The sequence below is a fragment of the Triturus cristatus genome, chromosome 2_1 (genome assembly GCF_964204655.1).
Source record: "Triturus cristatus chromosome 2_1, aTriCri1.1, whole genome shotgun sequence".
In the NCBI taxonomy this organism is placed as follows: Eukaryota; Metazoa; Chordata; class Amphibia; order Caudata; family Salamandridae; genus Triturus; species Triturus cristatus.
The window spans coordinates 1,120,957,113-1,120,979,687 of record NC_140581.1 but is presented as its reverse complement, the minus strand read 5'-3'; the positions used below and the strand labels follow the sequence as shown (position 1 = coordinate 1,120,979,687).

Here is a 22,575-nt window from a genome sequence, read left to right as displayed (position 1 = left end):
TGCGAGACTGACTGACACGATTAGAACACATCAGGTACAGAGCTTTTTGCTTTAACAATAAGCCTTTCGTTCGCTTCAGCGTATCCTCTCGAACTCGATTATTTTGAATCCGCGTTTTTCTTCTCTAGCTTTCTAACTTTTTTACATCTTCCCGAGTCTTGCACTGAGCGTTTTTTTACACGCCACATGGGTCTTTTGATTAAGTTTGGGCACGCCTGGCACTTTTTCCGTTCTTACTTCTCTGATTCACTACGGCATACGCTCGAGGGTGAACTGTTCCTTTTTTTGTTTAAACATGTCACCGTTAGTGGGCTTATCTGAAACAACCACGATCATTGGTTTTTTCTAGTTATATCACCAGCACCTTTTCACGTCACCTTGAAAGTAAAAACTAACTGTTGAGTTCGGTGATATTGTTTATTTAGCAAACATTGATACATTGTGATTTGTTGAGCGTAAACCTACCTTTGTTAGGCGAAGTCCTTTTTTCTTTTGTTAATATTGGTTGATCCCTTATTTTGCAACTTACTGATATGTACATATTTCTTTGCAACACAGATTCCTCTGATGAAGGGCTAGAGGGGCCCGTAATGCATTGGGACTGAGTTTAATACCTGAGTGGAGATCTAACACTGTGATGTTACCCCATGAATGCAATTTTCACCACTTGATCACATGAACTGATCTTAACTTCCATGAATTAAAGCTTGGAATTGAAGATTAACCTCCATGTCTCATTAATCCTAAACAAACATTTCATTCGCTTCCAGCGAAGTATTCACGGCGCGCCCAGAGGGACGTTGACTGTTGTCAGTTAACGCATGTGATTCCTGATTTCATACACTCTTTGGGATTTGAGAGTGATACCTCTGTGGCACCTGACAACATTGCAAATTGTTCAACCTTTGGTCTGTGCACGATCCAAAAACTGTATAACCTGACATCTTCCCTGCAGGGTGTTTCCACTATGTGGGGCTGAGCTGTGTCTACATCAGCTGGGGGTGTGACGGACTCCTTCAACTTTGCACATGCATGCTGAGCGATGTCTCCACCTGCATCATTGGTGGCATCCTTGGTGGTCACTGTACTTGTGTATGTAGACTGTTGACATGACTTCATGTGGACATGTTCTCTTTTAGGCGCTATGCATGTGTGTACTCCCAGCCTCGCACACATGTGGTACATGTACTGCAGGGTCTTTGTGCACCTGACTGACATTTGTGGGCATTGTATCTGTGGGTACTCCACCCTTTGCGTTCCATGGGCACTGCTGGGAGGACTCTACACCCACCCCTCCTGTGTCTGGGCACTGCTGGGAGGACTCTACACCCACCCCTCCTGTGTCTGGGCACTGCTGGGAGGACTCTGCACCCACCCTTCCTGCGTCTGGGCACTGATGGGAGGACTCTGCACCCACCCCTCCTGCGTCTGGGCACTGCTGGGAGGACTCTACACCCACCCCTCCTGTGTCTGGGCACTGCTGGGAGTGATAGGCACCCACCCCTCCTGTGTCTGGGCACTGCTGGGAGGACTCTGCACCCACCCCTCCTGTGTCTGGGCACTGCTGGGAGGACTCTACACCCACCCCTCCTGTGTCTGGGCACTGCTGGGAGTGATAGGCACCCACCCCTCCTGTGTCTGGGCACTGCTGGGAGGACTCTACAGCCACCCCTCCTGCGTCCGGGCACTGCTGGGAGGACTCTACAGCCACCCCTCCTGCGTCTGGGCACAGCTGGGAGGACTCTGCACCCACCCCTCCTGTGTCTGGGCACTGCTGGGAGGACTCTACACCCACCCCTCCTGTGTCTGGGCACTGCTGGGAGTGATAGGCACCCACCCCTCCTGTGTCTGGGCACTGCTGGGAGGACTCTGCACCCACCCCTCCTGTGTCTGGGCACTGCTGGGAGGACTCTACACCCACCCCTCCTGTGTCTGGGCACTGCTGGGAGGACTCTACACCCACCCCTCCTGCGTCTGGGCACTGCTGGGAGGACTCTACACCCACCCCTCCTGTGTCTGGGCACTGCTGGGAGTGATAGGCACCCACCCCTCCTGTGTCTGGGCACTGCTGGGAGGACTCTGCACCCACCCCTCCTGTGTCTGGGCACTGCTGGGAGGACTCTACACCCACCCCTCCTGTGTCTGGGCACTGCTGGGAGGACTCTGCACCCACCCCTCCTGCGTCTGGGCACTGCTGGGAGGACTCTGCACCCACCCCTCCTGTGTCTGGGCACTGCTGGGAGGACTCTACACCCACCCCTCCTGTGTCTGGGCACTGCTGGGAGTGATAGGCACCCACCCCTCCTGTGTCTGGGCACTGCTGGGAGGACTCTGCACCCACCCTCCTGTGTCTGGGCACTGCTGGGAGGACTCTACACCCACCCCTCCTGCGTCTGGGCACTTCTGGGAGGACTCTACACCCACCCCTCCTGTGTCTGGGCACTGCTGGGAGGACTCTGCACCCACCCCTCCTGTGTCTGGGCACTGCTGGGAGGACTCTGCACCCACCCCTCCTGTGTCTGGGCACTGCTGGGAGGACTCTACACCCACCCCTCCTGCGTCTGGGCACTGCTGGGAGGACTCTACACCCACCCCTCCTGTGTCTGGGCACTGCTGGGAGGACTCTACACCCACCCCTCCTGTGTCTGGGCACTGCTGGGAGTGATAGGCACCCACCCCTCCTGTGTCTGGGCACTGCTGGGAGGACTCTGCACCCACCCTCCTGTGTCTGGGCACTGCTGGGAGGACTCTACACCCACCCCTCCTGTGTCTGGGCACTACTGGGAGGACTCTGCACCCACCCCTCCTGTGTCTGGGCACTGCTGGGAGGACTCTGCACCCACCCCTCCTGTGTCTGGGCACTGCTGGGAGGACTCTACACCCACCCCTCCTGCGTCTGGGCACTGCTGGGAGGACTCTACACCCACCCCTCCTGCGTCTGGGCACTGCTGGGAGGACTCTGCACCCACCCCTCCTGTGTCTGGGCACTGCTGGGAGGACTCTACACCCACCCCTCCTGTGTCTGGGCACTGCTGGGAGTGATAGGCACCCACCCCTCCTGTGTCTGGGCACTGCTGGGAGGACTCTGCACCCACCCTCCTGTGTCTGGGCACTGCTGGGAGGACTCTACACCCACCCCTCCTGCGTCTGGGCACTGCTGGGAGGACTCTACACCCACCCCTCCTGCATCTGGGCACTGCTGGGAGGACTCTGCACCCACCCCTCCTGTGTCTGGGCACTGCTGGGAGGACTCTACACCCACCCCTCCTGCGTCTGGGCACTGCTGGGAGGACTCTACACCCACCCCTCCTGCATCTGGGCACTGCTGGGAGGACTCTGCACCCACCCCTCCTGTGTCTGGGCACTGCTGGGAGGACTCTGCACCCACCCCTCCTGTGTCTGGGCACTGCTGGGAGGACTCTACACCCACCCCTTCTGCGTCTGGGCACTGCTGGGAGGACTCTACACCCACCCCTCCTACGTCTGGGCATGTACGCTCCATACATACACTGTTGGGGTGGGGGTACGCTCCATACATACGCGGGTGGGGGTACGCTCCATACATACGCGGGTGGGGTACAGTCCATACATACACTGTTGGGGTTGGGGTACGCTCCATACATACCCGGGTGTGGGTACGGTCCGTACATACACTGTTGGGGTGGGGGTACGCTCCATACATACACGGGTGGGGGTATGCTCCATACATACGCGGGTGGGGGTACGGTCCGTACATACACTGTTGGGGTGGGGGTACGCTCCATACATACGCGGGTGTGGGTACGGTCCGTACATACACTGTTGGGGTGGGGGTACGCTCCATACATACGCGGGTGGGGGTACGCTCCATACATACGCGGGTGTGGGTACGGTCCATACATACACTGTTGGGGTGGGGGTACGCTCCATACATACGCGGGTGGGGGTAGGCTCCATACATACGCAGGTGGGGGTACGGTCCATACATACACTGTTGTGGTGGGGGTACGCTCCATACATATGCGGGTGGGGGTACGGTCTGTACATTCACTGTTGGGGTGGGGGTACGCTCCATACATACGCGTGTGTGGGTACGGTCCGTACATACACTGTTGGGGTGGGGGTACGCTCCATACATACGCGGGTGGGGGTACGCTCCATACATACGCAGGTGGGGGTACGGTCCATACATACACTGTTGGGGTGGGGGTACGCTCCATACATACGCGGGTGGGGGTACGGTCCGTACATACACTGTTGGGGTGGGGGTACGCTCCATACATACGCGGCTGAAGGTACGGTCCGTACGTACCCGTGCCCACGCTGTGGAATGCTTGTGCGGCCCGTACCCATGCCTTTGGCACATGGGTACGGGCCGTACCGCCATTATTGGAGTGACGTGGGTGTGGGCGTGGTACGACTCGTACCCACGCCTTAAGAGCGTGGGTACGGTACGTACCTGTATTGTTGTGGTGCCGCTTCGCGTCGTCGCCCACTTCCGTTGTGGCGGACGCTGGCATTGCTGGACACGCCCCCACCCCCTCGAAGTGACCAGGGCCTGGTGGTCAGGTATGTCCAGGGCATGTGTGCTGTGTGACTTGGGTGGGGGTTTTGTGTCCTGCCCCTGACCCCCCCCACCCCCCTTTGCCCCTGGGTGTTGTTCTGACCTTCTGCGGCATCTGCGTCGGTACCTGTAGAGGAGGTCGACTGCTATGAGGGCCGGGATGACACGTAGGTTCGGGTCCATGTCTGTCTGTCGCGTACAGGTGCTCCTTGTGCGCGTCGTCCTGATTTCCCGGCAGTTTTTGGCAGCCGCAAAATATTCTCCACGCGGGATGACGTCGGTGCGAATCGTACTTCCTGGTTCGTGGAACGCAGGCTGCATACGTCCCGACGTCACGTCGGCGCTTTTCCGGATGTCATTTGTATGGTTGTTTTCCTCGGTTGGTGTTTTGTACGAATCGTACGGAAATTGTGTTTCCGTGCGAATCGTACTTGCATGTTTGTAAAGTTTTGCAACCGGGTACGAGTCGGACGGAAAAGACCCTTCGTCGGACGGTTCGTACCCGGTTTCTTCAGGATCCTAATCGGCACCTAAAGGTTAATTCCCAAGATCCAGGTTCCATCTCAGCTGGTCAAAATGATTTGCCGTGGGAAAAGGTTTGTTTAGACTTTATTGGTCCTATGGATTTTCTGTCTTGTGAATATCGCTTCGCTATTGTCTTAGTGGATGTTTCTTCAAGGGTTATTGTTGATTTTTTTAGAAATATCACCACTAGAACAGCTATCAAACATTTAAGATCCATTTTTTTTAAGGAAGGCTTTCCTCGCATTTTAGTCACAGATAACGGTACTCAACTTACTTTGTTGGCCATGCGCAGCTTTCTTTTGGGCAATGGTATCAGGCACATGTATACCTCACTATATAACCCTCAAGGCAATGGCATAGTTGAGCGTATGACTAGAGTTGTCAAAGGTACTATTCAGGGAGGTCGTGATATTCAAAGATGTGTGGATGACATGGCTTGGTCTTATAACACAACTGTGCACAGTGTTAGTTACAAATGAGGTTCCGTTTGTAAAAATGAGGGGAGGATACCCAAAACAAAACTCACTCCCCAGTGGATGCTTGAAGATTGTTTGTCTAATTTTTCTGATGCTTGTCCTAGCAATAGTAACAAAGTTGAAGTGGGTGACCTTGTCAAAGTTAAGCTTGGCAGGAGAGAGCAAGGTATGAACAAGTTTTCTGATCCTTTGAAAGTAAAAGAGGTGCATAGGTGGCATGTCGTATTACAGAATGGACACAAGTGAAATTTTAGGAGGATTGCTCTTTATGCCAAAAGCAGTGTTCAGTCCTCTGACGATAATGCAGTTTTGCAGCAACAGAATGTTTGTAAAATACAGCAACAGGATGTTCGCAAAAAAGTGCCCGGAGGTTAGAAAGTTACGAGAAGTTCGCCTTCCAGGAAAATGTAATGATTTTGTATTTTATTGAACATTTTGCTGTTTCTTATTCTTTATTTTTAAGAGAATTTTAAGTCTTATGATTTATACTGCATTTAACATTGTTTCGTCTACTTTCGCCTTCATTTGTTTTAGAATATTTTACTGTATTTATTGGTATATTGTCATAGTAGCATGACTTTCTTTACCTCGTTTCATTTCCACCTTTGCATTCTGTTATTGTTCATTTTCATTGTTTCTTGTTTCTGTTGTAAGAGAAGAAGATGTATTGCGATGGTACCTTCTCTGTGCTCGTGCTTTCCTGCCGTTCAGGGCTGGCATGTCACACTTGGAATGCTGCTGCATTGCGAATGTGTCGGGCCATTCTTGGAGAGGTGGTTGCTGGAGGCAGAAGTTGGGAACTCCGTCTGGTGAAGAAGATAAAATAAACGTACCCGTTTGGAACTGCCTTGGAGTCCGCTTCCTTGTATTCCTCACTTGAACAGTCAGTCTTATGGATCCTTCTGTCCATCACTAGTGCTCTCACTGATTTGTGTTGCCTACAGGGCTGTGAATTTCTCAGCCTGGGAAAGTTCAGCTCAGGCAGCCAGGAGCATGCGCTTTTAGCACATATCTAGCTTCTGGCTGCATGACCCGAACAAGAGTGTCTGTCTGTCTGGCTTTTGCTCAGCCTGACTGACATTCTTCTTGCTGGGAAAAAGGTGGGGGCCGTGGCACCTCAACTCATATTGACGGGCAGCCGCAGCAGGTATGCCTTCATGTTTGGAGAAGTAGCCCTGTGAAAGTCTGCTGAAGAAAGAGCAGCAAACTTTCCCCAAATTAGAGTATTGTACACCTCGAGATCAGCCCTAAGCATGGTATGAAAACAAGGTAGGTGTGCACTGACATTGGGCCCAATATACAAAGTAGTGAATCTACACTCAGAGATTTACGCCTTTACACCTATGAGCGAATGTAGGTGTACTACTTTCTGGGTTTCACAAACATTTTGACAAATCTGCATGGAAAGCTCTGCCAGGATCCTCTGTGCAAAAGCATTCTCCTCCTTCGCAGGGTAAATTTTTTTCCATGGAGAAAGCCTTTCACCCTATACCTTACCAAATCTGGGGGTGATACATTTCCCCTCCAGCCCTGGGTAGGTATTAATGCCAACCATTGAAATACAAACCCAGCCCTTTCCATGGTGGAACGGGTAATGAGAGTTTGTGAATGCCCACGCACATCTACATTTGTTGGCCTTCACAAACTTCCAAGTCTAACCACAGCTTAGCAAACCCACTCCCCACCTCAAGTAGGACTTGTAGATTGTATCACATAAATGTAAAATGACCCTATTTCTGCCTGCCAGCTATCCACAAGATGATCTATCAGGTGTGAAAGTTTTCGTTACTGTTTAATCCTCCATTACAAGTACATAGAAAGCTCTGTAAGTGGCTGAAAAAATAAGTAATGGTTTGCTGTGTCAGTTTGTCAATGCCCACAAACCTGTGAGCATCCAACTAATTTCCAACCTAGATACAGTCAGAATTTTACTCCAGGAAAGACTGGAGAAACTCTACTTCTAAGGTGGAAAGTGATAACTCACAAACCTGGTGGTATAGTAGGTTATGTGGGTTTCCTAGAGGAAACAATGTTTTCCCCATGGAGGAAAGAGATAAAAAAGGCATTTCCATGTCACGCTGTCTCTTAATAGTGAGCATGTGTCCACTATGATCAACTGCACATCTGCGAAATATCAGTCATACAAATGTCAAATAGCTCCTTCAGTATTATTCCTGGAAAGCTGCAACTCGTGCAGCTTTTCATGTGCACTTGAATGAATGAAGGAACATTTATAGAGCGCATGGTTACCCAGGGACATCCCAGCGCTAGGCACCAAGTAGAAAGACTGCAGAGGTTAATGAAAGAGGAAGGTTTTCAAAAGTTTCCTAAACTTAAGATAGTCAGGTTCAGAGTGTATATGGATAGGAATAGTGTTGCAGAGTCTGGATGTGATGTATGTGAACAATCAGCCTCTACTCCGTGCACATTTAATCTTAGGAACTGAGATCAAGCCTTTGTTCCCAGACCTAAGGGCTATATTAGGTAAATAGGGTTGGATCCAGTGACGGATCAGAGGCAGGCCTTTTCCTGAGACTGACTTATGGGTGATACATAGAGCCTTGAATCGAATTCTATACTGAACTGGAAGCCAATGCAAAGTTGCAAGGGCGGGCTTTGCAGAGGAGTGTTTAGGAATGTTCAGCAGCACACGGGCCGCACAATTCTGCACTGTTTGTAGTTCTTTGTTAGTAGCCTGGGGGGCTCCAGGGTATATGGCATTAGCGTAGTCTAGTTGTGATAAGACGAGAACCTGCACCAACAGTAATCTTGCAGCAAAAGAAAGCAAGGGGAGTACTTTTCTGAACCTTCTAAGTAAGCCATAGCAACTCCCTGCCACTTTGCGTGATTGCTCTCTAAAATCGAGATTGCAATCGATCCAAACTCCTAAGCTCTTTATTCGATTCTTAGGGGCGGGGGGGCCCTAGGCAGTCAGGCCATAGGTGATCTACATTTGGGGGAGCCGACTTCCGCAATAGCTGGAGTTCAGTCTTGACTCCGTTAAGTTTAAAAAAGGAACCACTCATCCAATTAAAAACTTTCTCCAGGTAAGTAGCTAGATCAGGGTCCAGATGGTTGGATTGCTTCAGGGAGATAATTAACTGTGTGTCATCAGCATATGTGACGATCTGTACCCCAAATAGGTGAACTATTTCCGCCAACGAACTCATATATACGTTGAACATCGTGGGGCTTAGGGAGGATCCCTATGGAACCCCACAAGTCAATGGAATATGGTTCGAGGAGCATTCCCCTTCAAAGACTGTGTAGACCCTGTTTTGGAGAAAAGACTGTAACCATTTTAATGCCACTCCGGTCACTCCGACCTCCAGCAGTCTTTGTATCATTAGTTGATGATTGACAGTGTCGAAGGCTGCGCTGAGGTCCAATAAGATAAGGGCAGCGCAGCCTCCACTGTCAAGAGTCTTCCTGATTTCCTCTACTGCAGCCAGGATAGCTGTCTCGATGCCTTGTTGGGGTCTGAATCCAGTCTGCGTAGGATGCAGACGGTTGTTGTCTTCCAAGATGGCTGATAAAATCGAATTGATGTATTTCTCTGCAAGTTTACTGACTCCTGGCAGTAAAGAGATAGGACGGTAGTTTTCCCAGTTGTCTAGATCCAAGTTAGTTTTTTTTTAAAGTGCTTTCACCCTAGCATGTTTCCATTGCGGTTGAACAATTCCAGTTTTGAGTGACGTATTTATACAATCAAGTATAACTGGTGACACCACCTCCGAGATTTTGTGAAGAATGGTAGGGGGGGGTGGCATCTAAGGGGGAACCCGATTTAAGCTCTCTGAGCAGCCTTTGTAGGGTGTTCAGGTCCATCGGATGGAATTCCTCCAGAAAGATGGGGATATCTGGAGTGATTATATCACTAGGTGCAGGCATTTGTTGAGCAGCGATAGGAGGAAAGGAGTCATAAATGGTTTGGATTTTTTCTGAGAAGAACTCACCAATTTGATCACACCACAATTGAGCATTGTAAATGCCATTAAGGGGAGCAGGGGGGGTAAGAAATGAGTTGGCAATTTCATTTTTATAGATTTTAATCGCTAATCGCTTCTCTGTACTTTATTTTACTGGCAGCGGAGAAGTCCTTCCTCCAACTTCTTTCGTGCCTTTTGCATGTCTGTTTTAGCTGGCGTAGTTTTTGGGAATACCAAGGATTTCTTTTTGCTCCCATCTTTTCAGAGATTTCCTTCTTAGGGAGGATACCATTAAGTGCATGCTTGAACCAGTTATTAAGGTTATCGTTAGCAACGATAGAGTTAGGATGGGAAAGGGGAAGAGTATTTTTAAGACTGTCGGTCAGAATATTTAAGGAAAGTTTCGAACACCTGCAAGAAGTTTTGGTGGTTCTGACAGTAGATGGATTAGAATCTGGTAAGGTCCAGTTAAAAGGGAGTAAGAAGTGGTCTGACCACAGAATGGGGACAGCATCCTCTACCACAAGGTTATTTATATTAGAAAACATGGGGTCCAACAAATGGCCTTTGGTGTGGGTGGGCCTGTTTACTTTTAACATGAATTGAAACTTTGCAAGTTCCTAGGCTAATTCTACGGAGGAAACAGAAAGGTCATCATCAAAGTGAAGATTAAAATCACCTAAGATTGTGAAGTTAGGGGACGCGCTGGCTAAATTTGCCCCAGCATCCGGTAGGTCCTTCTTAAAAAGCCCCAACGGGCCTGGAGGTCGACAGACCAGTATCCTTGAAAAGGTGTATGTGGGAGTTAGATCAATCACAAAGGACATACTCTCACAATCGGGCACAGGATTTGCAGTGGTTCTACACACAAAGGTATCCTTATGGATTATAGCCAAGCCGCCTCCACGACCTATATTGCGGTCAAGCCTTTGGATGACATAATTTGGGGGCAGAGATTGGACAATATCAAAATCTGTGTCTTTGTTAAGCCAAGTCTCAGTTAAAAATATAGCATCGGGGTTTTTCTCTTCAAGAAGAAGATTAATTTCAATAGAATGTTTAGGGAGCGAGCGGCAGTTGAGCAAAAGCATCTTAGCCTGCCTTTTATTAGAAGAGCCTACTGATAATTGTGTTGGAGTTTGGAAGTGAAATTTGCAATTGATGCATTGTGAGCTAGCGTTATCAGGCAGCATAGCATGGGCACACTTACTGTCTGGTTTTCCTCTAAGGTCATAGAGTTGCGCAGAATTAAAAGTGGTTCTCGTCCTCTCAACCCCGGTAGGGGTTCCTGCCCCTGGCCCTGTATGAGCGCGGATGGGCGCAGACTGACTTGCCTTAGGCGCGCCAGCGGCGCTTCCGCTGCGCGGTCGCATCATCGGCCAATTTATCGCGGCCGGTCTGACGTGGGTTAGCGTGAAAGGCTAGACCGCTAACCTGTGACCAAAATAGTCCCCCCCCAAGCTTTAACACAGCCCGTACAGTGCAAAATACAGAGTGCAAATGCGCATTATCAACACACAGTGTAACTTTCTAAAAACACTTAAAAGTTTGAGGCTAAGTAAAAAAACAGTTTTCCCCCGAAGACTTTACTAAATGGCGCCAAAGCGTGGTCACGTCATCGGCCAATTTATCGCGGCCGGTCTGACATGCGTTAGTGTGAAAGGCTAGACCGCTAACCTGTGACCAAAATGTTCCCCCCCCCCAAGCTGTAACACAGCTCGTGCAGTGCAGAATACAGAGTGCTGAGACTGGCGAATAAGGGAAAATCGTAACAGCATTTGTGAGAAATATTACTTCTTTGAGTGCAGATTTACAATTTCCTTTGGGAATCAGATGCAATTAATTTTAGCGATAGTCACAGTTAACACAAGACACAGTCTGAAAACTAAAGATATGTGAAATTATATTTCCCTTGCACAGTACACAACTCTTGCACTTTAAAATGTTGCTAAGTATGTGGACTGTGCTGAACTCCACAAAGTGAAAATATTTTATTTGGGGAAAAATTCAGCAAAAAAAGGTTTTTATGGATCTATCTTTAACCAAAAACCTTTATGCAGGAAAATTCTCCGGCAAAAATTTGAATTAGTTGAAATTTTCTCCCACAAAACCTTAATTTTAGGAGATTTTCCCTAAAGTGTCCTTTACTGAAGTTAAATAAAATATCTGACCACCCCCCCTAATCATTGTATGCATGTTCTCCAAAGTTGGTAGGACTGGAGTAGAAATAGTAAATCTGAACCTTCAATGAATGCCCTTCCCAGTGTATGTTGGATTGGAAGTACAATAGTAAATCAAAGCCTCCTAATGTATTCACTTACCCCAAGGACTGTTAAAGTGGAGTTAGAAAAGTAAATCATAACTCCACCAATACGTGCACTATACCCAACCTTTGCTAAACTGGACTTAAAATGGTAAATCTTAGCTACTCCCTCCAAACGAATCATCTTCCCCGACGTTTGTTAGATTGGAGTTAAAACTCTGAACCCGACCATCTCCTTGTCCCTACAATGGTTGCATTTTCACCAGTCTTTGTTGGATTGTAGATAGAGTAGCGTATTTGATTTTTTTTTGTAAGTGTTTGGATTTGAGTTTGGTTACTATTTTTATCTAATATCTTTATCACATATTTTGAGGGCATTTCTTTTAAAAGTATACATTTTTAAAATGTGTTCATTTCTTAAATTATTTTGATTCTGTTTTGTTTTCTAAATTGTTTCCTATTTTTTATATGATACTCTATTTAAAAATATTTGATTCTTACATATTTATAAAAATACATTTTAATTGTTTAATAAATATAAAATATATTTTTGTTATTTATTATACATGTATTTTATTCACTAATTATATTATTATGCCAAAAAAGATGTTTATGTTAATATTTAATACATGAATGAAAAATGTTCTATATATTCAACATTCCTTTTAAGATTTTTTTTTTTTAACTTTACAAAATGATTGTTTATATGTTTGTTATCTGTTGTATTTTCCTAGCCCCTTCAGTGCCCCGCCCTTTCTCCGCCCTGTGCCGGGCGTTACATTAACGGGCGGGGTTCATGACGAGATAGTCTCGTCATGGGCACAGCGCAACCGTGCTCCATGACGAGACTATCTCGTCATGGGCACTGAAGAGGTTAAGGGTATTACATTTTTTGAAAATAATGTAACTTTTTATTTAGATTGCAATAATGGTTATTACTTTTAGGTACACATACTTAGCAATGGACTGCCAATATTTTGGTCCACCATATTTTGTAGTCAATGTCCTTGTTTTTCACATTACTTAAAGTCTATAGTTTGGTAGTCAATATTTTACAGCTATTTTTGTAGCACAATATTTTTCGATATTCTGTTATACAACCCTCTGAGATGGTTTGGTTATATAATTTTATGTTCAAAACGTTTTAACGAAATTGCAGCAGTCTATAAGTATTGCAGTCAGCCCTTTGGGCTACACATACAGCAGACCAGGCACCACATATAAAGTGGTGGAGTTCCCACTAGACCAAATTCACTATTTTGGAGGTGCAAGGTTTACAAAAGGAAGGCCTCACCTGGCTCCACTATCGGAAATCTTTGACCTTGCAGACAATATGTCATAAGTCTAATGATTCACACAGGATTGTCTGAGAAGCAACTCAGATGTTCAGTTAAAAGTAACAAAAGAGTAACAGTCACCTCTAGAATGTACCGGAGATGCTTCCAGCTGGCCATTCCAGAACATTCCTGCATCTTCAGTCTGCTGCAGGTAAGTGCCAAGCCAGGCACTGCACAGCTACTTTATTAATAAACAATGTGAAATTAAGATAAAAATGCAAACCTGAAGGACAGAAAGAAAAGGGCGTTACACTGCCCATCTTAAATAGGGTGGGCAGCGTAATGCCCTACCCCGATGGCCCTTGCTCTGTCGGGTCATCAGGGGAAGTTTTTTGTTGACAGACTCCACATTGGAAAGCTTACAGCCAGACCGTCTCTTAACAAGATGGGTGAACCAAGAGTTTTGTGAACAGGGTACTCCGTTGCCTTTGCTGTGGAGTACCCTGTCCACTAACCTCTAAAGAAATTAATAATCATCTACCTTGGATCATCGGCATGACCTGTCTAGTCACCAATAACAAAAACCAGTCTTTATCTGCCAAATCATAGTTCACACTCCACAAGTGTTTCAACTCCTCCACTTTCTTCTTCTCAGGCCAACTCTCCTTCACCCATTTTAAACATTGAGACACACCCTGATACTTCAGTACTATTGGTTTTCACTCATCCTCCAATATGGCTTCCTGTGTAATGACACAAACACTCTCCTCAGTCCAATAGATGTATGTAAGTGATCAGCCAAACTGTACACAAGGCCTGCAGGTCACAGTGATGGTAGTTACACTTTATTTAGGGAAGGGAAACCACCAATGATTTTCCTTTCAAGGGTCTGAATTGTGATGCGAGGTGAACCATGGCAAAGAAAACAAACAATGACCCTCAGGCATGGGGAGAAATCACCCTGTGTGTCATGGCCATTGATTGTTTTCCTCAACAATTCCTGCTTTGAAAGTATGTTTGTGAAAATTAAAAGAATGTTGAGAGTTATGAAACAACAGCACACCCAACTTGGCATCTGCTGTGCCTACAGTGCAACCGCTTTATTAGCGGGTGCACTGTAGGCACATAGATCCCTTCCAGATCCCTACCAGGAAACTGGGGCTCTCTTAACTGCAGCAGGCTCGTTTCCACCAGGTGGGGCAGAGTTGAAAGCATCTCCTAACCCAGTAGGATGTGTCACTACTTGTCACGGTCTAAGGGACCCTCCTAGTTTCTTAAATATGATATTTTAAAACTCCTCTATCAAAAGTTACATAACAGAAAAGAAAATTTGATTAGAAAGATTGTACAACATATCAGAAGAAACTGGGCCATATGAAGGTTCATAGAGAATTCCTCTGCCTGGTTCAATGTTTGATGGTAGTGGTGAAGAGGTTCACTCTACTTGCTCAACAAAAGGTAGTTCACACAGCAAATGTAATTGAAAAAGAAAACTACTACCTCTGGAGGTTTATTCTCCTTTTACCCAAAATGCTCAAAGGTGGCAGCGACTTGCCATGTAAATTAAAAACGACTATTATATTTTTTGTGTCAATTGTAATTTTATTATATGGCACATAATGCAGTGAAATGTTGCAGACAAACTACAAATGTGAATGTGTCTAGTGACATGTGTAAAAGAAAAAGACAACATTTTCTCTGACATGTACAAAAGCCACAATTGTTGGAGGTGTGATAACAATAAGTAAAAGTCAATACACATGGGGTTATGTCTTTATAGGAAAATGACTTTGGTCTATGGATACCTGGTGTGTCAAGAGGTTGTTTTAGCCTTGAGCGACTTTACTTTAGCCTTCTTCAGGCTAGTGACTTAACCTTTTTCACATTTTTTAAGTCAGGTGCCACCATCAATATAGGAGCAAGAAAAGAAAAGTTCACATCAAGGCATCCTATGCATAATCCTTCTTGCAAGGTTGCAGTTCATTTGGCAATTACCTAAAAATATGGTTCCTGGAACTCTGACAAAGTGTTCTGTCCATGCTTCAAGTGGAGATGTAAGAGTTTTCAGCAACATATATTCATTTTGATCACTGTGCTACGTTTTTAACGTGATTGTGAAAAGGGCCTCCACTCTAATAATTTCTCCTTATTGAAGGTTAGTTTCCTTCACAAATGTACACCAAATCTCTACCCATGCTCCATCTTGTGAGGGTATTTAAATTAGGGGTGTTCAACGTTGCAAAGTCTGTTGTCTCGCAACTTTGGAAAAAAGAAAAAAAATCATTAGCTATGCAAGGTTCACTGAGTAGTATTTAAAAATTTAGATATCTTCGTGTAGCCTTGGGAAACCATTAGCACTCTAACCAGGGACATGAAAGGCACTGGTTTGCCTTTTTGCACTTTGCAGCTGTCCGCCATCAGTGCTGCTATCATTAGAACATTCTGTGCCCCAACCTATGCCCTGTTCTGTCAAAATTATCCCTCCTGCCAATATCGCAGGTGGTGAGTTATCCTGCACCACATGCACAGTGATCTAGAGGTCCAGAACCAACCCAAGCCTCCCTATACTTTTCCCTCTCTGTCTGCTTTCCAGATGCAGGATTTCCGTCCCTGTGGCAGAAGGTACATCCTGAGTCTAAAAACAGCCAAATTGTGTCGGCTAACGACTGGAAACCCTTGAAATGGTGCAGTTGTAAAACTTTACCAAGCTTTACTGAAGCAGGATTTTCCAATTTGCCCAAGTTTGTCAGCAAGTGTTTTACCTTCACTTGCCTCTAATTTCAAGTTTCTAAACAGTATTGAAGGCAAAGATTGTGGAGGGACTTTCCAAAGATACTATAGTGGCCAAATAGATGGATTATGTATACATTAAATGTTTTACTGCCATTTGACGCCAAGTAGGATAAAACACATGTATGTTAATATGGATGTGTTGAAGAAGATGTGGAATGAAAGATGTTCTGCATAGCTTATTTAGTGGTTATGCCAGTGTCACAGATGTACTGGAAGGCATAGGCTCTGGAAGTAGGGGCGGCGGGGGTGTAGCTCCCCCAATATACCCATGCTGTAGTTCTGAAGGTGATTGAGCATTGAAGATGATTTGAAATTTTGCTTTTATCTTGTCACATTTGATGTGCGTTCAAAGACAGAGGTCAAATGGCAGTCTAGTTGTCTGACAAATTGCTGCTCATTCTTTCAACTTGGTTAGATTGGTGTTTACTTTTTCTTAATTTTACTGCAAAATGTAAGGATTTTTTAAAGCGCACTATGTACCAATCTTGCTGTAGGAAGGCTGCAGGATGTTGTTTTCTTCTAATAAACACAAGGAGATGATGGACGGAGCGCTGAAACCATTTAGGCACATCATCGTTCTTTAGCTCACTTCGCCACCCGAGTTCAGACCCAGCCATATACAAATCAGTTTTGACTCTGTTCCTGATGGGAACAGTCCAGCCCAAACTGTCAGGCCAGGCCTTCCCTGAACCGGAAACAAGCATCTTGTGACCGGTTTCAGGGTAACACCCCTCATTTGCCAGACTAGCTTGAATCCAGTGGCAAAGTGAGCAAGAAATCCACAATCTAGGCATATCCTGCCAACTTAGGGCGAACAAAGCAAACACAAGGAGATGATGGACGGAGCATTGAAACTTATCAGACACTTACCCCTGTCACCGATCTGGGTTGAATCCATCATCGTTATTTATCTCACTTTGCCACCCCAGTACCGACCCAGCCATATGCAAATCAGCCTTGACTCCGTTCCTAATGGAAACAGTCCAGCCCGAACTGCCAAGCCTGGTGTTCCCTGAACCGGAAACAAGCGTCCTGGGACCGGTTTCGGGGTAACACCCCTCATCAGCCAGTCTAGCTTGAATACAGTGGCAAAGTGAGCAAGGGACCCACGTCTGGGCATACCCTGCCAACTTAGGGCGAACAAAGCAAACACAAGGAGATGATGGATGGAGCGCTGAAACCTTTCAGGCACTCACCCTCAGCCACAGATCTGGGTTGAATCCATCATTGTTCTTTAGCTCACTTTGTCACCCCAGTTCAGAACCAGCCATATACAAATCAGTCTTGACCCTGTTCCTGATGGGAACAGTTCAGCTCGAACTGCCAAGCCAGGTCTTTTCTGAACCAGAAACAAGCATGGGGGTGAGTATCTGAAAAGTTTCAGCGCTCCGTCCATCATCTCCTTGTGTTTGCTTTGTTCGCCCTGGGTTGGCATGGTATGCCCAGACGTGGGTCCCTTGCTCACTTTGCCACTGGATGCAGGCTAGCCTGCAGGGAAGACCTGGCTTGGCAGTTCAGGCTGGACTGTTCCCGTGAGGCACAGGCTCAAGACTGATTTGCATATGGCTGGATCTGAACTGGGGTGGCAAAGTGATCTGAAGAACGATGATGGATTGAACCCAGATCTGTGACTGGGGGTGAGTGTCTGAAAAGTTTCAGTTCTGTGTCCATCATCTCCCTGTGTTTGTTTTCTTCTAATACACAACAAATTTAGATACCTATAAATAAACTGTACAAATATTTTAGAATAAATAAACAATTAGGAGAGCACAAATGAAGCACTTTTTCCCAACTCTAAAGCGTGATGGAAACAAAGATTTTAACTGGATGAAAACAAATCAAGAATTTTTAATTGGTGATCCACAAATGACAAATATAGCTAAAGCCCAATTTCCAAACATTATTGTTTGTGCAATATATAGTTTTATCACTGAAAGTTTATATCTGTGCAAATTTAGTGACCATTTCAATGGAACATGTGCTGTCTATAAATGACAAAGTTCTACCACACCATGTTTAAATAATATATACATGACAGTGCGCTCCTACATGCAACACCAGCTACTTACTACACCTTTACCACTCTCCTGCTGAATGTGTGTGTTTCATTTGCAACACTTGTTATTTGTCTAAGGCTTGAATTTTTCAGAATCGCTATGAGTTCAGTGATGTAAAATTGATGGCAGCAGTCCGAGTCTGAAAATTGGTCCAACACCATGACTTAAAACTCCGGCTAAGCCGCTGAAGTGGGAGGCCACTAGCTTTTGAGGCAAACTGTTTAATTTTCCCAGTCATGCTTGTAAGAGATATGGCATGCACTGTAAGAACATCAGATGTAATTTGTCTATACGAGAAATCAAACTAATAACCACTGGGAAAGCACGTAATGACAAGTCTATACCACTTCCAAAAAGAACCCTTTTTAGTAACCTTAGAATGAGGAAAAATCAAAAAATATTTAAGGCTCAGCCTTACAGTTTGCATGTGGCTCTTTCATGCTGGTTGATAAATCACTAAGCTATATGACCTGGAGGTCACACCGGAATATTTGTAGCAAAACAAGAATTCCAATGTGCTATCTACTTAAACTACAAGTCTGTGACCTGCCAATTACACGCTGTGCTTTGCAGCAGGCACATTAGCATTCCTTGCTATTTTATGAAAAGTCACTGCTGTGACTTAACTGGACACATACCCCTTCAGCAAGTGCATTAACCACTAGAGTTATCATACAGCTAGCATCCCAGGGAGCTCACTGGGTGCACAAATCTATTTGTAGCAGGTGTCTTAACCCCATAAGATATTTTCATTTCCAACACTGACTAGTAGAAACAGATCAGTGGTGATGTGACATCCATGCTGTCCTCACTTGGCGTGGCTCCTGGGCATTGAGGAAGCCAAGAGCGATCCACATAATGCTAAGGGGGAGGTTATTTTGTTTTTTAAGCACTGGGTTGCCCGCTGTGCACTGCTCTGAGACAGCTGTGCAGCAGCAGCCATCTATGTGGCCTGAAGAGCCACGCCCCCCACCTTTTTCCCAGCAAGAAGAATGTCTGTCAGGCTAAGAAAAGGTCAGCTTGACAGACAGTCTTTTTATTCAGGTCAGGCAGCCAGGAGCTATACATGTACTAAATGTGCATGAAGAAAGAGCTTTCCATGCATTTTTAGAAATGTTTGTGTATCCCGGAAAATAGTAAACCTACATTCGCTTATAGGGGTAAAGTCATAAAGCTCTGAGTGTAGCTTCACTACTTTGCATATTGGGTCCAATGCCAGTGCACACCTATCTTGTTTTAATAACATGCTTAGGGCTGTTCTGAGCGTGTACAATAGTCTAATTTAGGGGGAAGTTTGCCGATCTTCTGTCAGCAGACTTTCACAGTGCTCCTTCACCAAACATGAAGGCATACCTGTAGCAGCGACCCGTCCATACGGACTGTGGGGCCACGCCCCCACCTTTTTACCAGCAAGAAGAATGTCTGTTTGGCAGAGCAAAGATCAGCCTGACAGACACTCTTCTTGTTCAGCTGATACAGCCAGAAATTAGACATGCGTTAAATGTGCATGCTCTGCCGGGCTGAGGATTTCACAGCCCTGTGGGCGTGACCTCCTAAGCCTGGCAAAAGTGCCTCGAGGCTCTCCCCCTCATGACAAGGGTGAGCATCACTGATTTCGTCAGACCTGGGCGCTTCAGTTTTAGGCACTGAAGTGCCCAGGGCCGAGTGTTAATCAGGGACATCTTGCCAAAGAGTGGGGTAGGGTCAGCAGTCTCACTCACCCTATTCCACTCTGTGACGAGTGAGGGGCTGCGCTGTTGCCTTCTCTCCAATGAGGGAAGGCCGCAGTTCCAACCCTCCTGGGGCTTACGAGGCTTCCCTATATACAGTGATGATAAGTTTTATGTTTTTCTGTATGTTTAGTGCATGGGCATGTATGTATGAATGTATGTGTATTTGTTAGCGAGTGTTGTGAATGGGTGTGTGTGTGAATGCGTGGGTGTCAGTGAGTGTGTATATGAGCGTGTGTGTGGCCCCCCACCTCCCCTCAATGGTAAAATGATCAGCTGCCACTGCAGCTGTGCAGAGAAGACTGAGCAGAGCTCTGAGCCTTGGGAATTTGCAAGGTGGGGGCTGACGGTGCTGCTCAGATGCCGGTCCAGGGTGCAGTGCTGTTGCTAGCTGTCCGAGTACTGCAATCTGCTGAGAGGGCCAATGGATGTCTCTTGTGCACAGTGGCCATCCGAGTGCTGGGCAAGCCATCCAGTCTATTATGTTTTCGGAGTCGGGCGGCACCATCCAGAAAGATAATACCAACGACATCCTGCAACTCACTGTGCAGCTCAATCACAGCACTAGATGCCACGAGGCGCCTGTGAGTGCAAAGCCTGACATAAATTTTAACAAACCAGGCCCAAAGACAGCAATATTTCCATGGCAATCACCGTTGCCTCTCCTCTGGGTGCACTCTGAGATACTGGGGCACAAAACAAATTCAGCAGAGTGTCTTGAGCAATGTGCCTTGGAGCTGAATATGCGTGACAATGCATTTGTAGGACTAAAGTGCATTAGACTCACCCAAAATGCTTTGTACTTAGCAGGCTGTGAAACGCTCCATGTCTTCAACATCACGTGTGAACTATTTGGCGCAGCTAATGTAGGATTTTTAGTTCGAACGCTTTGCTCCATTCCCAGGTGATATTTTCAGAGGCTTTACCTTTTAACTCCACTCAGTCGACTTCCAATAAAGACGAGTCCTGGCAGTGTCTCATGCAGCATGCTGCCTACCCGGCTCGGACCACATCACAGACGTTGAGTTTTTCATGAGCGGTGGATGTTTCAAAACTGAAAGCAGCACAGAAATGCATTTGGCTTTTTTTTTTTTTTAAAGTCTTCTGAAATCAGACATTTTGTTTATTTTGTGGTCAAGTGATTTGTTTTTTTCTTCAAATAAATAGGAGCTTCTCCGCCAGTCAGGAGTAGACATACAATTCCAGTGCTCCAGTTCCTGAATTTTCATCGCCACTCAAGAAATGCACATGAATACTGATTACAGTTACAAACAGTTATGAATAGTGAAGAGATTGCATGCACGAGCTTTGAGACGTTATTGTACTGGATATACTGTATTTATCTGCAAAGGTTTTTACTGCTGTTTTTGTCCTTTGCAGGGTGACTCTGGGGGGCCACTGGTGACAAGAAGCTCTACAGATCCCTGGTACCTCGTTGGAATTGTGAGTTGGGGAAAAGAATGTGGTAAACCAAATTTGCCTGGAGTTTATTCAAGAATCACTGCCTTGCGGGACTGGATCAGAAATAATACAGGTCTCTAATAGGCGCCTGACAAATGAGTCACACACAAAACAAGCGGTGCCCATTAAGGCCTGTGTCATTATAATGAAAGTGAATGAAGACCTCGCCGAAGTCCTCTCCGGACCAGTGTATTCCTGTTTGGAGATATTTATCTCTGACCAATACAAGGACTGTTGTCCTACGAGTTGCACTAGTTCTGTGATTACTGATGTTTGTCTGACGACTGTGACACCCAGTGTAGACAACTAGCAGAGGCAAGAGGTTGGAGGCACAGAAGAAGGAGTCCATACAGATGTGGAAACTTGAGTCTTGAAAGTGGTGAACGTATCTTGGTTTACATTTCTGGCATCATTCTGCTTCAAGAAATATTGAACATTTGTGCGTACACACTGTAACTGAGTCAGCACACTGACGCAAGAAAGGTGTAAGCTAGGAAAGTTGTTTACCTGCAGCACTTTAGCAGCATTTGTGGGAGGGTATATATTGTTGCTAGAACAGTGACAGAGAGCAATGCTGCCTTTTCTCGTGGTGTTTCTGAGTCAAAGAGAAACAGCACATAAATACATTTGTTGTTTTCCCCTGCAAGTCACCTCTTACCTATAGGTCAATGATGAAAGTCCTGCCTTAGTAACACAGGAATTATTTGTAGGCACCCATGGTCAAGTCTTCATTAAAGAAGAATATTTGGGAAACACTCCCAAGGTTGAGAGGGTTTCTTCTTTCATGGACATAGACCTCAGGTATCTTGTCTATACTTGACACAGGGCTGTTATGGGGCATCACTAGGTTCTTATTATATCATGCTGATAATCTGCTTTAATTTGCACGAAAGCTCCTTGGTCATTAATTATATTATGAATCAAGAGGTGAGGAACTGTTTAGATTATTTAATATAGGTGTATGCAATTTGAAAGGTTTTTCTTCACTATCCTTACCAATTCCTCTGAAGCGTTTCTGATATTGAATCTGATATGGTTGGAGCACCACATGAAAGTATTATTGAATTGGCCAATTCCTTTCCTATCTCTGTGTGGAGTTCAAAGATTGTGCATATCTCACCACAATCTTTCAGGTCTTCAGTTTCAAAGAACCCTGCTAAAATACTCGTCCAAATCCTTAGTGTATTTTACCTCCGTATCAGCAGCTTTTGATGTTGGAAATAAACTACCTGGCCTTCTCCAATCCATCCCACCAATTTATCAAATTTCTCATTCTTCTGCCTGAAGGAATAATCTTCGCTTTGTGGGTTTTACTGAGGCTGCGAAGGAGAAGATATGGAGAAAATCCTCAGTAAATAGCTCATGGATTGGCTCCCTCCTGATTCGATATCTCAATGTTTCGCTATAGAGCGGGCGCACAGGGCACTACTTCAAAAACCTCCTCCCAGTGCAAGGCCGAGACCGGTCATAGCCCCAATCCTGAACTACCATGACAGAGACACTATCCTGCGACAGGCCAGA

At 45.9% G+C, this 22,575-nt stretch overlaps 1 protein-coding gene across 1 annotated transcript in view; it reads left to right on the top strand.

Moving 5' to 3' along the window:
* The window catches only part of LOC146866449 (transmembrane protease serine 11C-like), a 430,518-nt gene extending 409,242 nt beyond the window's left edge, over positions 1-21,276 (top strand). The window contains exon 11 of the mRNA XM_085636517.1: positions 20,974-21,276. Within this exon, the coding sequence (XP_085492643.1) occupies positions 20,974-21,135 (162 nt within the window). The 3' untranslated portion in view covers positions 21,136-21,276. The remainder of the gene's footprint in view (positions 1-20,973) is intronic.
* Positions 21,277-22,575: the final 1,299 nt, after the last annotated feature.